The sequence below is a fragment of the Panthera pardus genome, unplaced genomic scaffold, assembly GCF_024362965.1.
Source record: "Panthera pardus isolate Hobbes unplaced genomic scaffold, ASM2436296v1 HiC_scaffold_10, whole genome shotgun sequence".
Classification (NCBI taxonomy): Eukaryota; Metazoa; Chordata; class Mammalia; order Carnivora; family Felidae; genus Panthera; species Panthera pardus.
The window spans coordinates 71,894,802-71,917,274 of record NW_026526655.1 but is presented as its reverse complement, the minus strand read 5'-3'; the positions used below and the strand labels follow the sequence as shown (position 1 = coordinate 71,917,274).

Sequence of the window (22,473 nt, the reverse complement as noted above, 5' to 3'; positions counted from 1 at the left end):
GGTATATGAATGCATTAATACCTCCCATTTTCACCCCACCACCCAAAAGAAGCTAAAGACACTGATACTCATAACAGTCAAGGAAGCAAGGTGGAGTGGAATAAATATGTGGGGAATGAGTGTCAGGAATCCTGGAATCTCCACCAGACTCCGTATGAATGTGGTCTGATCCTGACAGACCATGTCATCAATCTGGGTCTGCCGCCCCTCACCTGAGAATTGAGGGATTGCACTGGATAACCTCTACACTCCCTTTCACATCTAAAATTTCTGATCCAGACTATAATGAGGTTTAAATGAAATCAGTGCCTAGTTGACCAAACTCTGCCTCATATCAGTTATAGTTGAAGCAAACATCAGCGTTTATCTTTTAGTAGGTTCTGGGTGTTGAAAAGCCTATGCCTCTACCTGGAACAGTAATTCTCAAAGTGTGGTCCTCAGACCAGTATCCTCTGGGAACTCATTGAACTGTGAATTCTTGGGCCCCACTCCAAAGCTACCAAATTATAATTTCTGAAGGTGGGCTCCAGAAATCTTTGTTCTAACAAACTTTCCAAGTGATTCTGCTGCAGAACCATTTTCTCAGTATAACCTCTTCTAGTTGCTTAGAACTTTTCATTTTGAAGCTCAGCTTCCTTAAAGAGGAATCAACATTACTAATACCAGTAGACTGGCTACTGAATGAGGCATGATATAGTATAGTTATTTGAGTCAAGGAATTCAGAACTGGGTTTCCTAGATTTGAATCCTAGTTCTGAAATGTATTTGTTATGTGACCTTAGGCAAGTGCTGTAATTCCCCTGTGCCTCACTTTGGTCATCTGTGAAATGGGGATAAATAGTGGTGCCTACCTTATAAGGTTGTGTGAAGATTGAATGAGTTGATATAGTTTGAGTGCTTAGAATGGTATCTGACACTTGGTAAGGCCCTAAAAGCATTAACTATTATTACCTAGGTCTGGCGATTTTTCCTTTCTCTTTGTTATACATTCTTCCAAACTACTGACCACTTAAAAATATTTCTGGAGCACTTATCACATGTCAGGTATTGTGATCACCTGTAACTCTCACCTGACTGGTGATAAAATATGTCTCAGTTATATGCCAGATAATGAATCAACTGCTACTTTGGTCTCTCTCTCTTTCTAAAGAACAGTGAACTCTTTAGCATGTCCTGAATAGTTTGCTTCTAGTAAGAAGCAATTAGAAAAAATGCTCTGCTCAACACACACAAATAGCAGAAGGAACAGTGTTACCAATTTTGAGAGGGCCAGGGATATGGGTCTCTTTTGTCCCCTACTCTCTACTTCAGGCCATAAATATACTTAAGTGTCTATCATCCTAAGAGTGTTTCTTTAACCTATCTACCCCACAAACCACCATCTTTGCTCTTTTTCTATTTCATAAACCTTAAGAGGCTTTCTCTCTTATTCACACCTGTCCACTATAACTTAGCTTCTATGACCAATGGTCTTTTGAAACTGCTCTAATGAAGGTCAGCAGCAATTTCCTAACTGCTCATGCCTTTTCCACTTCCTATTCCTGAGGTATCTATGCTACAGACACTCCCTCCTTCTTTGTCTTCCATGATACCATTCTGTCTTGGTTCTATTCTTGGCCTACTCCTAAAAGCAAGCTCATAGCTACACATTACTTCCCTCTTCCCTCAAATATATATTTATTCTCTAGGATAATATTTGTTGCAGTCATTTGTGAGTCCTCTTGGACTCTTTTTTGTCCCTGTTGCTTCACAGAAATGGTATCCATTGTCTCTCTATATATAAAGCCTGTTAGCCCATACATACCTGGTATTAAGCAGATGCCCCACTTTTGATCATACTCATAATTTAAGGTGGTTGCACACCATGGCCCACCATGATTTTCATCACGAACGCACTCATGATGCCAGGTCCCATTAACTAAGAATGGAAATTCACAAGGTCTTCCATAGGAGTTCCCATCTCTGGTATATATCTCTGTGGTGTGGGGAGGAAGGAAAGGAAAGTTAAAAACTGGACAATCACCTTCATTTAACTAATTCCTAAATTTTCTGTGAAAGAAAGATTGTTGTTTGCACTTAAGAGAATACACTATCAGGGTGCCTGGGTAGCTCAGTGAATTAAGCATTCGACTCTTGATATTGGCTCAGGTCGTGATCTCGCAGTTGTGAGACTGAGCTCAAGCCTGGCATTGGGCTCTGTGCTGAACACGGAGGTTGCTTGGGATTCGCTCTCTCCCTCTCTCTGCCTCTCCCCTGTTTGTGTTCTCTCTCTCTCTTTCTCTCTGTCAAAATAAATAAACTTAAAAAAATAAATAATAAAAAAAGAGAATACAGTATCTAAGTAGGTTGCACAGTGTGGAAATTCAGAGCATGGAAGCTGACTGGTCAGATCTGTACTTGAATACTGGCTCCCCCACTGAGTGACTGTGTGGCTGTAGCAAGCTCTCTAATTTCTATTAGCCTCAGTTTCTGTATCTGCAAACTAGGAATAATAGTATCTAGCTAATAGGTTTATTCAAGAGGATTCAATGAGATAATCCATGTAAAGCATCATTTATTATGGTGTGATAAAGAGCTAAATGATCCTGGCTTGATCCTGCAGGGATCAACTGATTACCATGGGTGGAAGACTAATTCACCAGAAGGGGATCTCTGCCTGAGACTAAATTTACATTTTAAATTATTTTATTTAGTAAGAGTGGGGCCAGAAAAATACCTTGGAGTCACTGAGGGTGGGTGTGGACTTTGGAACCAGGTGTAGTTAGGCAGATGGACGCATAGCCCATTGCTCACAGACTGGTGGTAGAACTGAGGTTGTGGGTTTTGAGGAAGTGGGAGAAAGAACAGCTAGATCTCTGAGATGGTTCTTGGAGAAGAATGGGGCACGGTAATTCATGTTATAAAAGAAGAACCAGCTTCGTCTGGGAAGTCATGGGACTGGCTGGTGGCCAGAGAGGTATTAGTACCAGGTTTTCATTTTGTTTTATTTAAATTCAAGCTAGTTGTCATACAGCGGAGTCTTGGCTTCAGGAGTAGAACCCAGTGATTCATCCCTTACATATGACACCCAGTGCTCATCCTAAAAAGTGCCCTCCTTAATGCCCCTCACCCATTTAGCACATCCCCCTACCCATCTCCCCTACAGCAACCCTCAGTTTGTTTTCTGTATTTAAGAGTCTCTTATGGTTTGCCTCCTTCTCTGTTTTTATCTTATTTTTCCTTCCCTTCCCCTATGTTCATCTGTTGAGTTCCATTTTAATAATTTGCCCTGGTGCATGGATAAAAACTGAAAAATTATTCCAACCACAAATATGCCTGGAAATACTAAAGAAAGTGCTCAATATTTATGCAGACAACAGTTCTCTTGGAAAGGGGCTTTTATAGAACAGCTAGCTATGTAATTATTTGGGTCACCTTTTTCCATACCCTTAATTTGTTTAAAACCAAGGTCATTATCAGATCAAATAGTGGCTATTAGGTAAAGCATAATAGTCAGATCTTATCACCCTTTACCAGGCTATTAGGGTCCATCAAAATGTCTCACAGATTTGCTTAAAAGTGTACTTAAGATAGTATTTGATTCCACGTCCTTTATCATTCTCAAATATTCAGTTAACTGAAGTATGAGACTTGATTTAACAGTTTAGAATATATTAAGCAGTAGTACAGCAAAAAGTAAGAATAATCCAGACGCTTTTATTTACAATCTTTTAAGGGACACTGGTTTTATTTTCCTCTGACATATAAATGATTTTGGACAGGATATTTCTGTTAAAGAGTAATTTGGCCTTACATTTTATAATAAATCTGCTTATTACCTGTGTTCTATTTCTAATGATACCAAAGCTCCCAATAGTTCATGACAATTTCTCTTCCAACATTATAGTACTTAAAAGGAGTCCCTGAACACAGCAACTATTACTTGTAGAACCCTCAGTTTCTTCCTTTTTAAAAAGTCTTGTGTTTCTGTAATACAGAGTGCTTTCACATACATTTCTTTTACTTGCTCTTTACCATAAACCTATGAGATCTATAGGGCATGTATTACACTTTTTTGTGAAATCTCCATTTTTTGCAATGTAGTTAAATAAAACATTCACTAAACTGTAAGTGACAAGGATGGGAACTGGCTCCCTCATTAGAGTCCTTGACATGTTAAGCACAACTTGTGACTTTAACGGCTGCCTTCTCAGGTTTCAAGTTCTGTTTCATAGCTTAAAGCTGGGTTTCAATTAAAAAACTCTCCTATTCACAATATCGTTTGAAGAATGATAAGGATATAGCAACCACCACATCAGTAGCAGCTAACTTATGCTAAATGTTCACAAAGAGGTTTATTCTCACACATTTTTCACTGCTGCTGGACCTCTTAAATCCTATGGGTTTCCCTAGAGACAGCCTTTTCCTGAGAAGAATCTTCTCTGAATGTGTGAATTTATGATGATCGCACTCTCAAAACAACAGCTTATTCTGAAATAGGTACAAATTGGTGAGTTGAATCACTTACATGGAAAACTAACATTAATTTCTTCTGCAACATGAGGCAAAATAGCTTCAATGGTTAAAAAGGTTGGCAGGCTCGCAAGAGTTGTTCAAAATTCAGACAGTTCTCCACTAAATTCAATTTCCTCTGGATTCACCAAATATTCAAAATTTGAAGGCTGCTAGTGAGCTCAAGATATCTTAATGATAGGGGCGCCTGGGTGGCTCAGTCGGTTAAGCGGCCGACTTCGGCTCAGGTCATGATCTCACGGTCCGTGAGTTCGAGCCCCGCGTCGGGCTCTGTGCTGACAGCTCAGAGCCTGGAGCCTGTTTCAGATTCTGTGTCTCCCTCTCTCTGACCCTCCCCCGTTCATGCTCTGTCTCTCTCTGTCTCAAAAATAAATAAACATTAAAAAAAATTAAAAAAAAAAGATATCTTAATGATATACACGTTTATCTGGAGGCTGGTCAAAGGCAATTCATTCATAAAGTTTATACAACTAAAGTTTTCTCTGAGATGAACATGACTCTCACATGGGATGGGGGTTGGAGGAAGGCAACCCAGGAAACAATGACAAATAATTTTTCTCATATTATAAGTAAAAACATTTATATTGCAAATACAAGGGAGAAATAAAAAAGCTATATTTGGGGAATTCAATTATGGTGTTGAGCACTGCTTTGCTGTAACAAGTTTGGGTAACCTTGGACTTCACTCTATTGGGACTCTTAAGTCTTATCTTTCTTATCTCTAGACAGCTAGCTAGACAAAAGGCAGGGCAGAGACCAATATGCAGAGTCTGACAGAGTAGTGCCAGAGAAAGCCCTTAACTTAAGACAGTAGTCTCTAATCTAAGAGCAGGAAGGGACTACATACATTTAAAAGAGTAAAACTGCCAGGACTTAATATGTGATTAAATTTAGTAAGAGAGGAAAGCAGGACAATTCCAGGGTGACTTGTAGATTCCTGACACACACGATTTGGATGGTACCAATCATCTGGAAAGGAATAGAAAAGAGGAAGTAGGTTTGACCCTGGCTTCTGTCCAGATTAAAACTTGAGGTGTGTGCTGATGAGTCAGAACTATGAGAGCCTTTCCTCAGAAATCTCTAAAGTTCTTATTTGAAAATCCAGTGTTCCAAATATTGTATTTGGTAAGGTCAAGAAACACTTTGTGCCTGTGGGCACTGCTTAGTTCTTTCTGGGTTGGTACCCCAAGTGGGTTCTTAAACTTTTTTTGTGCTCCTGATAACTTTGGCAGCTATATGAAATGCACAGGTGCCCTTCTCAGAAGAATATTACAAATGCATAAAATAAACCCCATAGGATTACAAAGAAAATCAGTTAGACTGAAATTAAGGTCTTGGGGTACTTAAGGAATTTACGATTACAACTACATCCCTCAAAAGAATCAGGAGCAGGAGACAGAAAGAGCCCTGCCGAGAAAATAATACTGTCTGATCTTTGAACAAATTTGATGAAACAAGTCAAATCCAGTTCAAAAGGCATTTTGTGTCATTCCATGTTTTCTCTTAGTTGCCAAATTGGAGAAACACTTTCAAAGTACAAAATTTAAACTTGCCATTAAGTGGTACCCAAATAGCAATTGCTTTTTTTTTTTTTTTTAACGTTTATTTACTTTTGAGACAGAGAGAGACAGAGCATGAATGGGGGGAGGGTCAGAGAGAGAGGGAGGCACAGAATCGGAAGCAGGCTCCAGGCTCCGAGCTGTCAGCACAGAGCCCGACGCGGGGCTCGAACTCATGAACCACGAGATCATGACCTAAGCCGAAGTCGGACACTTAACCGACTGAGCCACCTAGGCACCCCTAGCAATTGCTTTTTAATGTTAGGAGGAAGCTGGCTAGCAAAAACAGACTTGTTCAATGACTCAAGGATCGAGGATTTAAAAAAAAGGAAAACCCCATATCTAATTCTCCAATATTTTCCCGTTAAGAGCAGAACCTGACATCTCAGAAGCAGATGCATCTTCAGTAGGAAATAGAAATAGGTTACCACAGGAGAAAAATGTGTGTGTGTTATGGGAAGGACAGAAAGCCAAATTTAGCTTAAGTGAGCTTTAAGAGAAAAGAAAAACCCTGTGAACCTATATAAATTTACAAAGAAGAGCAAAGGTGAGATAAGGGTTAAGCCTTAGATAAGATAATTAAATATATATTTATATATAAACATTTGATGTAATTCAGAACAAGATGATGAAAAAGATTTGCTTGGGTGATACCAAATTACATTTAGAGGTTTAAAAAAAATAAATCTACTCCTTCTGACTTGGAAAGTTGTTATAATCCAGTTTCTAGATGCAGAACAAAGTTCATGATCAGCTCTGTCATAGGCAATATTCATATACAGTTGACCTTCCAATAACATGGGTTTGAACTGCACAGGTCCGCTTATATGTGGATTTTTTTCTGATAAATACGGTACAGTAATGTAAATGTATTTCTATTCCTTATGATTTTCTTTTCTTTTTTTTAGTTTATTTACTTATTTTGAGAGAGAGAAAAAGAGAGAGCATGAGTGGGGAAGGGGCTGAGAGTGAAGGAGAGAGAGACTCCGAAGCAGACTCTGACTTGGGGCTGTATGTCACCAACTGTGAGATGATGACCTGAGCCAAAATCAAGAGTCAGATGCTTAACTGACTGAGCCACTGAAGCACCCCTCTTTATTATTTTTTTAATAGCATTTTCTTTCCTCTAGCTTACTTTATTGTAAGAATACATTATGTAATACATATACAAAATACGTGTTAACTGTTTATGTTGTTGGTAGGCTTCCAGTCAACAATAGGTTATTAGTAGTTAAGTTTGGGTGAGTCAAATTTTCAGTTGCATGGGGGTCAGTGCTCTTAACCCCCACATTGTTCAAGGGTGAACTGTATTTATTTTTGAAAGCAATTGAGAAAAAGTCCACTCTTAAAATGCTGAATCATAAACACAAACATCAAAGTGTGACCGCCATGCCAAAAATAGAAATAAACTCACTCACACGAGGTCTTGAAGTTTTTCCATTACATAAAAATTTGCCAAGGAGACATACATTTTCTTTTTTCTTTCTTTTCTTTTCTTTTTCTTTCTTCTTTTTTAACTTATAAAAAGTTTGATTTTACTAGGTCATTTGAATTTTACCCTTTATGAAGAATTTCCTGTTACTCTACCATTTCTTTCCCTCTGGAGTTCAGAATGTAATCATAGGAAATACACATGCTCAAGCGTCAGAGAGATTTCAGATCCTAGGTTTACTACAGAGTGACTGTGTGACCTCTGACGAGGTACCTAACCTCTTCTGTAAAATAGGAAAGACAGCACCAACCTCACATGGGTAGCTCAATGTTACTGCACTGTGCCTGAAATTGAATGCTAGCTCACTGCCCTTACCAACGCATGACTTTATTTGTGATCAGTTGTGCAGGTTCAATGTCACATTTACCAAACCCAACAGCAAATGAGTAAAGTCCCTCCCCAATACTCACCATGGTAAGGCTGGTCACAGAGGTTTTCCTCTGTGCCTCCTTTCTTCCAGACGTCAGATGAATTTGTACTTGCTATAGCATGTCCATTCTTCAGAGCCAATCTGTACTGGGCAGCTCCGTACAAAGAGTAGTGCTCACATTTCCACCACAGCATGACACTGGAGTCACAGCTGAACATTCTCAAGGAGTCTGTGGGTTTAGTAATATCTAGCCCAAGGCACTTCTGGGATTGCAAATGAAAGAGGCGATGCTGGGACACCCACTTCCATAACATGTCCTTACTTCCATCACAGTCCGTTGCTATTATCCAGTCATTCAGTGGCTTGATGCACTTGCCCATGTTTTCATTGACAACGGTGAATGGATCATTGCCTGAGTCAAGACAGACAGTTAAAGAAGACATTTCAGGATTCTGAACTGTGTGGTTAGTGTGCCTTGGCCCCTGCTTGCTGAGGGGAGTCTGAGCACTCCGGGATTACTCCCACCCTCCAACATCTATAAACTGCAATGCACTTACACAAGGTCAGAGGACAGTGGTAGTCAGAGAGGCAGTATAGTGTGGATTAAGAGCATGAGCCAGTCTGCCTAGGTTCATAGTCTGCCTCTGCTACTTACTACCCATGTGATCAGGGCAAGTTATCTAACCACTATGCCTCAGTTTCCTCCTTTGTAAAATAGTACTTCCATATGGTAGATATTAGGTTAAAATGAGCTTATACAGGTAAAGCACTTAGAATGGTATGTATATTTTTATTGTTGTTCCGTGAAATATCTGCCCCCCTTATTTAATGAGATGAAGAAACTCCTTCGTTTTCATCTTCCTTAGAGAGGTGGTCTACAGTCAATGAAAAGTATCCTGAACCTATTCAGGACCACAGTTCTGTCTTGCTTATATTAGCTACTATGGCAGGGTAAATTATTACATGGCATGAACGTGTCTCAGAGGAGATGCAGAGACTTCTGAGGGGGCAGAAGTAGAATAGTGGGGTAAAGGGATGAGAGGAAATGAAGATCTGGATTCTAAGGGTAGGAGGGACTGTGATCAGCTCTACCTTAGCACCCACAGGAACGTGATGAGAAGCCGTGAAGAGGGGTCGGGAAAGTGCTGACTGTGTGGATCACCTACGGAGGCTGAGGCTGAGCCTGAGCTCCAGAAATCACCTGGGATTCAGAATTCAACAGCCAGGAGGTTTGGACAGTGGGAAACTCCAAAGTGATGAGCATAAGCTGAAGGCGAACCAAGGGACCTCCCTGAACGCTTCCCTGCCACTTTTGCATAAGTTGGGGAAGACCTGAGTAATGACAAAAACTGAAGTTCTGCTAACTTGGTGGAATGGGACCTCAGAATAAAATTTAATCTGATTCTATGAAAATAAAGTAATGCATGGTTTCTTGCACACCTGAGCTTGTGGAACAGGATTCACATCTGTTAAAACAACTTACAGTTGAACAATTTGGCCAGTGCTTTTAGAAAGAAAAATTTTTTGAAGTTATAGCACAAAAGTTCATGTTGCTGAGAGGAAAGCTGAAAGACAGTTAAACAATCATTGTCAGTGAACCAAAGGGTTCAGCAGAAGGACCTGTAAATTTTTAGATCCCAAAAGGCACTTTCATTTTGATGCCAGCTTCACAACCATTGATTTTACTAACGCTACATACCTTTTCTGATAATAATTCACAGGCTTTCAGAGTTAAAAATTCTTATACGAAGGACTTGAGGGGAAATTTCACCATATAAATAATAACTATACCATTAAGTCAAATCTCAGCTTGAACTAGGAACAGAATTTTTTGCTTTAAATAGCAGCAGCAGCAACAAGAATAGGAACAACTACAAAATCCTGTAAAACTTTAAGTTACTTCTGCTTTCAACTCTGTATTTTCAAATATTACGTAAGGCTGCAGCTAGGTGTCTTGGTCATAGCAACTTCCATCCTTCACCCTTCCTTCTTGGACATTTCTCTGCCATTCTCTGCTTTATGGACACCATTTGGGAGGATAGTTAACAAAAAGAGGAAAACATACTGTCTTAGAAGATTATCGCTCACAATTTCTCCAGTACGCTTCTCCGAAATATTCAATATCGACGCAGACCCATGAGGTACTTTTTTCCCAAACTATTCTCTCACTTCTCCAAGATAAATCTCGTATTCCAAAGTATCAGGAGTTACTGGAGAAAAAAAAGAAGTCTGCTTCTACAGGAGAATAGGCTGCCACCTCCCTTGCTGGAACATTTCCCTCCGTTGTCCTGTGGTCTCACTGTCTTCTTTCGTGGGCACTCTGCTCTGTGCCCTTTGATCCCAGATAGGTGAGCTGGGCCAGCAGGAGTTTTGCTATCTTTGCAGTGTTTCAAAGTTCTTTCAAGTTGCCTTTGCAGAATCCAATAGATTAGCTATAGCTCTTAGTATAGTGGCACAAGCAGTGGAATACGAGTTAGGGGTGCTAGGTTGAAGACCTACCTCCACTACCAGTTAGCTGGTAGACATGTTGGGGAAGTCACTTAATCTCCCCAGGGTCTTCATATCTCCAAATGTAAGATGAAAGCAGAGAAGTTTAAGATACCTTAGCCACTTTCAGTACTAATATCCTATGCTTCCACAAGATAAGTTTTCCTAGCCTTTCAGGTTTTACTGGTCTTTGCCAAGTTCATTGTATATTGTTCTTAAACAGATGTCCACAACTTTATTATGTCATGTTAATGCTAGTAGCATTTTAGGTCATCCTAATCCCATTAGCATCAGGTATGTGCACTTAGGTAACAGTGATGCTTTATAAATACTCTTTGGAAGTGAAAAAAAAAATTACCCTTTCCCATTTACTGTATGTTTTACTTCTGGGACACCCATAGACTGAAGAAGTTTGTAGGAACTCTGAAAGACTACAGGAGAGGTATGGAATGGCATGGAAAAGCTATGTAAAAGAGGAGTTGCCAAGCTTCTTACCTAATTGTAACATCTATGATCATAAATACTTGCCTCATTTTAGATCTGTCTTTTAACTATTTACAATCAATGTTTGACATCCATAGTGTTCCCTTAGCACATACATTAATTATTGATATGATTTAAGGAAACTTGCCATTAGCCTTCATACATAATGTATGTGTAAGCATTCATACATAATATATAAGGTAGGGAGAGTCGTCTTTTCATGATGTTTCCCCATATCATTCCTTACCCTTCGCAGAAGCAGTTCAGTCTGCCTCAGTCTTGTGACCCTATCGGGATGGTAGACTGAAGGGTGGGAAGGACTGAGGAAGTGTGAAAATAATTCCTTATTCATAAAATGTGTTAAATAAGGGTAAATAAAATATTTCAGAAATATGTTACACTTTGAAAAGGTAATTACACAGCAACTTATAAAAGATTCTTTATTGACAACCTTATGTTGCATCTTATTCATGTTATCTTATAATATATCCTAAATGGAATTTTAATGTTTACTTCCACATACAATATTTGGGCAAGTCTAAAAGGCAAAGGTTGATGAAAATAAGTCTCATCATCCCTAGTAGCATTTTTATATGCTTCATTTCATAGAAATATTCTAGTGGTATCTGAGAGGAAATGGCTAAGTAGTATTATCATATATTGAAAATGAGTTTTTAGTATTCCACATTCATCAAAGGAAAACTATCTCCTATTGCCTAATCATTATTGTCTTACCTAAACAAAAGAGGTTTGCACATTCCAAAGAGAAGTTGGACATCAACATTTTATAATCACAGACAAATGGAGAGGGAGATAGAGGCAAGAAGGATGAAGATTGCAGTATTTTTAGTTTCAGGGGAACTTCTAGAGCCCACAATGTTAAGCATTTCATGGAGTCACCACCATGTATACAGATCATACATGTGGAGTAGGAAAGAATCAGAAGTTTGGGTTTGTCAGTTCAAAAACAGGTCCTGAAGTGACCTTGGGTCCATGACAATCTACTAGGAGTCAGGAAGTCATGGCACTCAGATTGGGTGTTATGGGCTGGTGAGAACCTCAGGAGTTCTAGAAGGATTGGTTTACTTCAAGCTATTAGCTCTCCCAGGAAGCCAAAAAGTAAACCAAGCAAGTAGTTGCACAGAGCAACTACTAGGTGTTGAAATTAGGTGTTTCAGCACCTGAGCAACACAGGCCTCCTGCACAAACCTAACGGCATACATGTGACAGACTGCATGCCATTACCAGCATCGTGAAGCTGACACGCTGCCAAACAAATTACTCAAATGGCTAGGGTTTCAAAATTCCAGTGCTTCCCTTAATGGGACCACAAGTCTGGTCTGAGGGTGTAGTAAACAGACCAGAGCAGCTACTAAGGGTGAGGAAGGATTCAGGAAATCAAATACCTGTCAGGACCTAGTGCAGGAAGAATGGAGTTAAGCTGATGCTCTTTGCTTTGGGGTGATGAGAAAGGCCAGGGACTGCAGAGATTGCAAAAATTAAGGAAATCTTGAGTTCTGTGGGGGAGACAAAAACAGATAAGACTAAAGCAGAAGTAGGTGGAAACCAAGTCTTCGGTGACAGAAAGGTCAGGGTGTTTTGACTGTGGTTAGTTGTGGCAGTGAAATATTTCTACCTGGATTGTGGGCAGGTGGAAAAGAATTCTCACAGCCAGTAAAGGACTTTTGGCAGTTTCCAACAGGGAGGGTCAAAGGAGAATGGAGAAGTGTGAATCAGATCAGCATTCACTAAAAGGTCCTTGTTGTAGATAGGGTGATGTCACTCACACTCTGGGAAGCTTCTTCACATCACGCTCTGAAAAAAGTCTAAATCTGGCAGTAACTTAGTTTAGCTGTTACAGGAAAATAAGAACCACAAGCAGCCTACGGTTTTCAAAAAAGTTCTTACCCATCTTTTACTTCCTCATACAGGAAAAGTGAACAGAAGTGGTAGGTGGTGACGGCCCACTGACCACTCGCTATGCAGCCCGACTAAGAAAGTCCTCGGGGGCATCTTTTGCCAAGGCAAAAAGAAAGTAAAAGCAAACTCCGATTGCTGCCAGGGGGCATGGTGAGGCTGGCACTACCCAGAGCATCAGCGAAGGGAGTCTATTCCTGGTCCTGCTTCCGCAGTTAGAGGCAGGAAGGTCTCTGGACAAGCCACCTGCGCTTCAACGTGGGACCGTCAGCCTCGCAGGGGTGTTTTGGAGCTGCTAAGGCAGGGGGAAAGATCGCTGCTCAAGGTTTTAGGGGAGGGCATCATAAATAAGTTATGATCATGGTCACTTTAGAAGACATGGCTTAACCTAACTTCCTTTTGGATGTGCACGTTGGCGGACGTGCAGCTAAGTTGGGGCATCATTAATCATTCTGGGCGCTATGGATAGAAAGTTCCTCTAGACACTGAGTGGCCAAGGTGACCAGGAGGCGAAGGAGGGGCGAGACCCACTGGATGGGGTGTGGGGGTTGCTGAAGAGCCCTTTACTCTAAGGAGGCAAGATTTTGGAGGCTTCAGGACGAGGAAGGGGCGGGGGACCGGCACAGAAAAGGTCATGCGCCTTCCCTAAGGTGGACTGTTCTCTCTCAGCACCAGAAAGGCCCTGCCCCCCCCGCGACCCCCCCCCCCCGCCCCCGCGACCCCTCCATCCTCCAGGGGCCCGAAGGCCAGGGAGCTCCTCCTACCCCAGAATTCCCCTTCGGCTCACATGTTCGGCTCCAGACCCCCGAGGAAAGCAGAGGTGACGAGACCCGGGGCGCCGCCCTAACCCCAACCGAGGAAAGTCGGCAGACCTGACAACTTCGAGGGCCCTAGCCGCCGCCGACCTGGCCCGCCCGCGGTTACCTGCGCGGCCAGAGGGCTCCGCCAGTGCGCAGCACCTGAGAAGTAGCAAGAGGAGCTCCGCCGCGCGGCGAAGGGTCGCCCAGCGCGTCCTCATCCTGAGCCGGCCCCAGCAGTCCAACCGGGTCCTCGGGCGCACGCGGGACCCACCCCTCCCGCTGCGCCCAGCGGGCTGGACCGGCGCTTTTGCCTAGAGCCTCCGGGGAATCCCGGCCCTGCCCCCTCCGCCCTCGGCCAATCAGGCGGGGCGGGGCGGGGCAAGTGAGTGGACTCTTTGGCGGGAAGACGAACTTACGCGCACCTTCTGGAGGACCGACCCGCCAGGAGACGGGAAGTGAGCGCGGAGCTAGACTGCAGAGTGTCGCTCAGACTACCGGGCTTGGGGGTCCTGGCCCCCACTCTTCTTCAGTAAAGTTGAGGAGACGCGGCAGTTGCCGGGACTTGGCAACTTCCTGGTGTGTGGGTTGGGTTCGTTTAGGACTTTGTTCTCTGCCTAGCGCACCTGTCTGGGAGGAACTCTTGACTGTGGGCTAGGCTGGAGAGGCACCCACATCCTCTCATACCCCAAAGGCGGAAGTCTGCATCCGTAGTGTTGCTGCTGCTATCAAGCCAAGGAATTCAGGTGTCCTTAGTTGCGTCTTGTGTTTTCGGATAGTGCAAACAAAGGCAGGGTAATCGCACTCTGCAGTTTCACCCACAATTGTTAAAGAATGAAAAAGCAAGAGCTATTTGAGTGAACCTACAATCAATACTTTCAACGATTTAGGCCTTATAACCATCTGACCTTTGCAAGTAAGCTCTTCTCTTAAAAATTAATAATAATAATCCAGTGGAAATGGGAAGTGTGCACCCCAAACCAGCAGTGTGAGAATAATATTTATCCTCTCCCTGTGGGAACTGCAATCATTATAAATAGGCTGACCTAAGTTGCCTGGATGTGAATGTCCTATATTCTTAAACCCCATAAAAGCACATGGTGTGTACCCAGAAACACCTTCATTCCTGTCCTGTGAATGCTTCCAGGAGAAGAACATCTAGGTTGCCTCTCCTGATTTTAACTGCCAAGGCTTTGCTGATGACTCCTAACCTTGACTCTGGTCTCTCCCCAGACTTGGGCCTTCAGTTCAGTAAATATATTAAGCACTTGCTATTATGGGGAGGGGCTCCTCCCAGGATAAGATAAAGAGAAAACATCCCTGCAGGCTCAAGCTTACTGAGTACTAGGGGAGACTGAGGCACACACAGTTAACTTAGGGCAGAATGAATGGGGAGACTGGACAAAGCTTCAAGGAAGACAGCAACTCAACCTGGGTCTTGGGTAGTCGGTAGGAATTTGACCATGCATAGCTGGTTGGGGAAAAATAGTAACAGAATGGCAGGAAAATTGCAAGGCAGGGGCAGAGGACAGCAGTCCAGTATGACCACCCTTCCGGGTGCGTGTGTGTGTGTGTGTGTGTGTGTGTGTGTGTGTGTTAAAAGTAGTTGTGGTGGAGGCCTAAGTGAAAAATGACAGCAGAGAAGTAACTTGTGGAAGTTTCGTGAAGTGCCTTGAATATGATGTCAAAGACTTTGACTTGATTCTCTAGAACTGGGCAATCAAAGTTCTGAGTAAGACTATCTGCTACTGCCCTGATTCCCTCTGCATTTGTGGTTGCTTGCCTTTCTGATCCTGCCCAACTTGGAGCTACTTGACAGTTGTGCTCTTATCTTCTCATTATTACCTTCCTACACTGAGCACAGACCCGATCCAGAGTAAGCTCTAAAAAAAAAAAAAAAAAAAAAAAATAGTTTACTTACTAAATGAATTCCTAGAGCCACACCTTAGCATAGGGCCATATGAGCTCTTGCTTGCATTATGTTGCAGTAGTTTCTCAGTTGACCTTCCTGCCAACAATTGTCCTCTTAGGCAAAGGAATCTTAAACACTGCTTGGAACATATGACCTTTCTTCTGCTCACATCCTTTCAGTGCTAAGTGGGAGTTCAGGAGGATTGTGAATGCCTGAAATTATATACAGTTTTATGAATGCACTTAAAAAAATTTTTTTTTTTTTTGGAGAAAGAGCAGAAGAGGTCCAGGGCTTTCCTGAGAGTCTCAAAGAAGCCTGTGATACAAAAGGAAAACTCATCTAGGATAAAGCAAGCCCCTCTATGATCTGACCCTTTATGTTTATTTACCTTCCTATGTCATTCTTTGGTTCAGTCAACCTGTCTGAATCTGTCTTGCCTTTTCCTATCTCTACCCATATATCCATATTTTCTCCAATGTAGAATGCTTCTTTTCCTTCTCCCTTGGTTTAGTTCTACCCCTCCAGTTAAGGCCGTGCTCAAATCTCACATTTTATATAAAACATTTCTAAGAAGGACCCTAACCCTTGGGGATTCCAAACATCTGGATAATATGCATTCTGTTCACTTCATATTTAACACGTAGTGCCTCTTGCTGTTTGAGTAATCCCCCCTTATCTGTGGTTTTGCTTTCTGTGGTTTCAGTTACCCTCAGTCAACCACAGTGTGGATGATGCTTTTTCTGATGTGTGGTCAGAAGGTCAATAGTAACCTAAATCTACATCACTACATCGTTTGGCTCATTTCATCTCATATGTAGGCATTTTACAATCTCACATTATCAATAGGACGATGAGTATAGTACAATATTTTGAAGAAAGAGAGAAAGAAGAGAAACCACATTCACATACTTTATTGCAGTATATTGTTATAATTGTTTTTTATTAGTTACTATTATTAATCTCTTAGTGTACCTAATTTATAAATTAAGTTTTACAGTTACATGTTATAAATTAAGCTCTGCAGTTACATGTGTACTGATACTCCACCTAGGTTATATGTCTTAAATAACTATTTATTGTCTATGGTGACAATAGAAAGCAGTGTATCCTTCAAGTCTTACCTTGAATGTCACTTGTTCAAAGAAATCTTTCTTGACTCTGCAGTCTAGGTCAACTTCCTCTGTGATTGGTTCAGAGTACATCCCACACTTTGTCTTGATAGCACTTAGCATAGCTGTATTAAACAATTATGCACTTGCTCACTTGCTGAATGTCTGTCTCCCTTTCTAGGCTGCAGGACCCCTGACGGCGGTGACTCTGTCTGTTTAGACACATCTCTGTTCCTGGCACCTGGCCCACGATTTGCTGGATGAATGCCTGAACAAATATATGGTAAGTGCCTCATAAAGGATGAATGAATAAATAAATACCTGGTAAATATCTCCTAATTTGCTGGATGAATAAATAAGTAAATATATGGCAAATGCCTAGTGCAGGCAACAGGAGGTCTGGGCATTTAAAAAAGGGAGAAATCAACTGTGGTGGGTGGGTGAGGGTCTGCAGGCACCAAGCTGAATGTCCTTCGATGAGTGAAATTCAGTAGATAGAGGTGGTGGGAGGATACTCCATTGCTGAGGCAATGATGTGAGCAAAATCACAGACATCTGCCACCCACTGGGTGCCAGGCCATCGTGCTGACAGTTTCCAATGTGCTCTTTTATTTGATAGTCATTCTATGAAGGAACTATTATTATCCTTATTTTACAAATGTGGAAACTGAGACAACATAGACAAGATTGATAACTAGGCCAAGGTCAATAGCCATAAATGAGGATACCAAGATGGAAATCTAACTATAGAACTTGCATGAATATATGAGAGTATTAATATTATTTTATTCTTAGTTGCAATTAGGAAGTGGGAACATGAGCTTTTGGTATCTCCAAAGTGAAGTTTTTAATTATAAAATGCATCATACCTGAAAAAGAGTAGCTAGGATTGTGGGCTTCCTACTGATCATGTCCGCCTTATTCTCAGACAGACGTAACACCTCTTTGGAGTCATTTCTCATTCCTTTCTTTACAGCTTCCTTATATATAGTTCATGCCTTAAACAGACTATATAACTGTGCATGTTTTAGGATTTTATGTAAGTAGATTCAGTTGAAGGTTTTTTGGGCACTTATCTTTTTTGCTCAAAATTATGCCTGTGATAGGGGCACCTGGGTGCCTCAGTCATTTAGGCAACCAAGTCTTGATTTTGGCTAAGGTCATGATCTCATGGTTTGTGAGATCAAGTGGAGCCTGCTTGGGATTCTCTCTCTTCTCTTCCCCCTCCCCCTCCCCCTGTTTGCCCCCCCCCAAAATAAATAAAAAAGATTATGCCTGTGATATTCATCTGTATTGATGTGTGTAGCTATAATTTATTCATTTTATGCAATATTCCATTATAAGAATAAAACATACTTTATCCATTCTCTTGCTGGTGGACATTGGAGTAAGTTCCAGCTGGGTAATTTGCTGCACTTAGCGATGCTTCTGTGAACATTGCTGTACATGTCTCCTGGTGCACATGGCTAGGTTTTCCTGAGAGTGCATTCTTAGAAGTGGCATTCCTGGAACACAGGGTATGTTCAGCATCAACATTATTAGACAATGCCTGTATGCTTTCCAGTTTGCACTCCCAGGTTTGCATTCCTGCTGCTGAACATCTTCACCACTTGGCATATTAACATTTTTGGTGGGTTAAAGTTATGGGTGGGTTAAAGTTGCATTTTTCTGATTACTAATGCAGTTGAACATATTTTCCTGTGTTTATTGGTTATTTGTATTTCCTTTTCCAATTCGTGTATAGCCTGTTTATTTGCCTGTTTTCTCTTAGATCCATTCCCTGCACTCCCCTGCTTTGAATCTCCAGGGCCTAGTTTGCATTCTCAGGCTCCCTTTGCCTTCTGGTTAGGTTCAGCCAATGGGAGTAACTGGGAGTAGGACATGGAAGTTTGGGTGGGGGAGAATCCAAGATTTTTCTCTCCTCTCTGCTTTGGGAGCATGCCAAGCAGTGGCTATGTCTCTTCTGTGGTTTCAGTTCCTGTCTGGAAGCCCCATTCTTTGTGGTCCAATTCCTACCAGGCAACTGTGCTGTGATTCCAGCATGGTTGAGTGGTTCTTTCTCCAAGGGTCTAGCTCCCACAGGGTGGCCTGGGCTCTTATTCAGATAACACTGTCCTTCTCTGCTCCTCAGGTCCCAGGGGTAGTAGTAGCTTCTTGTAATTGCTACTTTCTGGGTAGCCTCATTGGCACTTATTTTTAGGTCTTTCAACATCTCTGTAACTAGTTATTTCCCTATATTAAATTTCTTCTATTGATTTTTTTTTCTCCTATTTCTATTCTTCTATTTCTATTTCTATTGATTTTTTCTTCTATGGATTTTGTTCTCCTTACTGGGCCTGGATGATACTGATTACGCATGTGAAAGAACTGTACCTGAGACAACATTCAAAACAGAGTGAGATGTGAACAAAAAAAACCTACAAATGGAGCATATTCAACTGCATGAGGAGTTGCAACATAAAGAAAGCCAGTGTGGGATGCATTTAAACTGCAGTTTTGATGATGCCCACAGATGGTCCCTGGTGTAGTAAGGAGGACTCAGGAGGCCCAAGTGAGGGCTTGGTCTAAGAATAAATTTTAAACAATTCCCATGACACTGTGATAATAAAGATCTGCATTTATTTCTGGTTATAACTAAACTCGTGAGGTCTATATAATCATGGACATAGATCTCAAAGGACCAATATAAGGTTGTAATTCATCCACTTAAAAAACAAAAAACAAAATTAAACAACTCCTCTTGTTAAAATAAACTGAATTTACCCGACAGACTTCTTTTTTAGGTTTATTTATTTATTTTGAGAGAGAGAGAGAGAGAGAGAGAGAGAGAGAGAGATCATGCATGAGTGTGAGCAGGGGAGGGGCAGAGAGAGAGAGGGAGAGAGAGAATCCCAAGCAGGCTCCACCCTGTCAGCACAGAGCCTGACAACGGGACTCCATCCCACGAACCATGAGATCATGCCATGAGCTGAAATCAAGAGTTGTATGCTTAAACTACTGAGCCACCCAGGCACTCCCCCCACCAGGCTTTAAACTGTAGAATTCTCAGATAAGGAAATGTTTTATCAGTATGTCTACAGAACATTGACATATGGGACTGGAAAGGAGCCAGAGTGGCTGACTCATTCACTTACTCAGCTTAGCCTCATTCACAGACACCAAGGAACTATGGAATTATGAGTTCACAGAGAAGTTTGGAGTCCATCATCTTCCCTCTCACATTTTGGATGAGGAAACTGGAGCTCAGAGGTTTCAGTGACCTTTGTGGATATAAAAAGCATAAGTGAGGTTCAACGTGGACCCTTGAGATTCATGGGAAGACTTCCAAAACACAGTGAGAACACCTTAGGGCTGGCTACCTGCCTCTGATAGAAGGCAGGGGTGGTTGTGGCGAAATTTAGGTGCTAGGTGATGATGAAAAAGTGGGTCATAGGTTAAGACGATGCTGGTGTTGGTAAGACTTGTGTAGTTGGTGGTTGCAAAGATCAGTAATGTGTTCTGAGCAGGAGTGTAACACCTCAAGCATGGTGGGAATTCTCTAGGAATCATTTTTGTCAATGGTGCATTCTTTGGAAAATAAGGAAATAATTTTAATGGTACAGATGACTTTATGGATGTGGGAAATGTGATGAAGGATTTGGTTTTTATATTGGCATGCATTCACTATGTTTTGTCAAAGAGGCAAGAATTAAGGTGATATGTTTGCTTTTTACTTATGTAATTGGAAATTCTTTCCTCAGAATAACTAAATCCGTTGCCAAAATCTGTTCCAAGAAAACAATAGTTCAAATGATAAATAATCAAAGCCCAGGAGTCCTTGCTCCTCGGGGAAACTGGTCAGGTTTACACTTTAGAACAATTATTTTCCTGACTTTAGCAGAAGGTAGTGAATGTCAAGTTTTCCAGCTTTGGAAGTCAGAGTGTGATGTAAGTCTCCATCAAAGCTGACTCATAACTCAGGACCACCTAACTTGTTAGTTAAGGGTAAGGTTAAGATATCTACCTTAGTTAAGCTAAGAATGATGGCTGATTGACTTTTAGAAACATTTTTGAAGTGTAATGGTGAGAATCCTAAAAAAATTTTAGGTACTGAGAGATATGACGCTATTTTTAGTACTGAGAGGTAGTACTGTACCATCTGTTCACCTTTTGTCAGCTCACTAATATCCCCATGATGCAGATGGTTTAAACTTTTACTTTTTAGGACCCAGTTCCATGTCCTTGTAGACTTCTTCCAGGGAGCAAAATGTGCCTCTTTGCTGGTAAGCAAACCTAATGAGGCTCCCTAATGTGAGTCTACCATGTCTCTGTATTTCCTGTTACTCACCTTTATCTCAGTTTTGGAGGAAAAGTGAGCACCCCCCCCCACCTTTTTTTCTTAAGTTTATTTATTTTGAGAGGGGTGAGGGGAGACAGAGACAGAGACAGAGACAGAGACAGAGACAGGGAAGATCCCAAGCAGGCTCCATGCTGTCAGCACAGAGCCCCACATGGGGCTCCGCCCCACAAACCATGAGATTATGACCTGAGCCGAAATCAAGACTCAGACACATAACTGACTGAGCCACCCAGGTGCCCCAGACCTCCTTTTCTTAACATAAATTCTTCTGTGTTCCTGACCATAATCTTCCCCTCCTTGGTATTTTTAGTCTCTCCCTCTCCATGAATCAGAGTAAGAGAGACTCTGAGCATGTTTGAATTTTTTGTTTTTATTTTTTTACTATAGAATATAAAAACTGCACCCAGAGTAGGGAACATAGTATAATGATTATAGGTCCCATCACCTTCTTCAACAGTTACCGATACAGGGTCAGTCTTGTGTCATCTCTATTTTGACCCACTCTCTACTCCTTTCAGATTATCTTGAAGCAAATATCAGAACATCAAATATTTCATCTGTAAATATGTCAATATGCATCTCTAAAAGATAAGATCTTATAAAAGACATAACCACAACACATTATCTCACCTAAAAACACTGACAATAATTTCTTAATACTGTTAAATATCCAATCGGTGTTCACATTTCCCCAGTTATCTTATAAATTTTGTTTTCTTTTATTTTTACCATGTGTTTGAGTCAGAATCTAAATACGGTTTTTACATTGACACAGGTTGAGATTTCTCTTAAGTATCTTTTAATCTCCAGGCACCCTGTCTTTTCGTTTTTTCCCCTTGTAATTGTGTGAGAAAAAACTGGCTTGTTTGTAGAATTTCTCAGTCTGAATTTTGATTATTGCATCACTATTGTGTTCACAGGTTCCATTATCCCTTGTAGCTCTTATAAATTAATAGTAGGCTTTATGAGACTCAGATTCAATTTATTCTTGATGGTACTATTTCATATGTGCTGTGCTTTTCTGTCTGGAGGGCCATAATGTGATATTTTTTTCTCATTGTTTAGTGATGTTATCAGCCATTGTTGATCATTCCTGGGATCACTAAGCATTAGAAAATAAAGATATTCTAATTCCATCATTTTTTTCTTCATTTATTAGTTGGTTGCTTCTTTAAAGAGAAACTTTTCCTTATCAACTAGTTGGTTACCCAGAACTACAGATCATGTAAGAAACTTGATTCTTCCTTTATTGATCAGTTTTGAAAGTATAAGGAGGTGGTTCATAACATCCTCTGAAGGTGACCAATGAGATTTTAATTTTTAATTATGGTTTATTAATATTTGGTGCTTTTCAGTCCCTTTCATTTATTATATATATTGATGCTCCACTTTGGCCAGGGGAGACATGACCATAGAAGTGTTCACAGTTTCCTTGTGATCTGGAATGACAAGATGTTTCAGTCTCCACATGTACATTTTCTGTTCCAGACCTGGAA

The 22,473-nt window shown here is 41.2% G+C and overlaps 1 protein-coding gene across 2 annotated transcripts in view; it reads right to left on the bottom strand.

The window, feature by feature from the left end:
- Window positions 1-13,921, bottom strand: part of LY75 (lymphocyte antigen 75) — a 133,805-nt gene extending 119,884 nt beyond the window's left edge. The window contains exons 1-3 of one of the 2 annotated variants that reach the window (XM_019457357.2): window positions 13,745-13,921; window positions 7,974-8,345; window positions 1,805-1,975 (exon numbers count right to left, since the gene is read on the bottom strand). In XM_019457357.2, coding sequence (XP_019312902.2) covers window positions 1,805-1,975; window positions 7,974-8,345; window positions 13,745-13,838 — 637 coding nt within the window. In that variant the 5' untranslated portion in view covers window positions 13,839-13,921. The remainder of the gene's footprint in view (window positions 1-1,804; window positions 1,976-7,973; window positions 8,346-13,744) is intronic. The other variant, XM_019457368.2, reaches the window with a different exon arrangement.
- Between the last annotated feature and the right edge of the window lie 8,552 nt (window positions 13,922-22,473).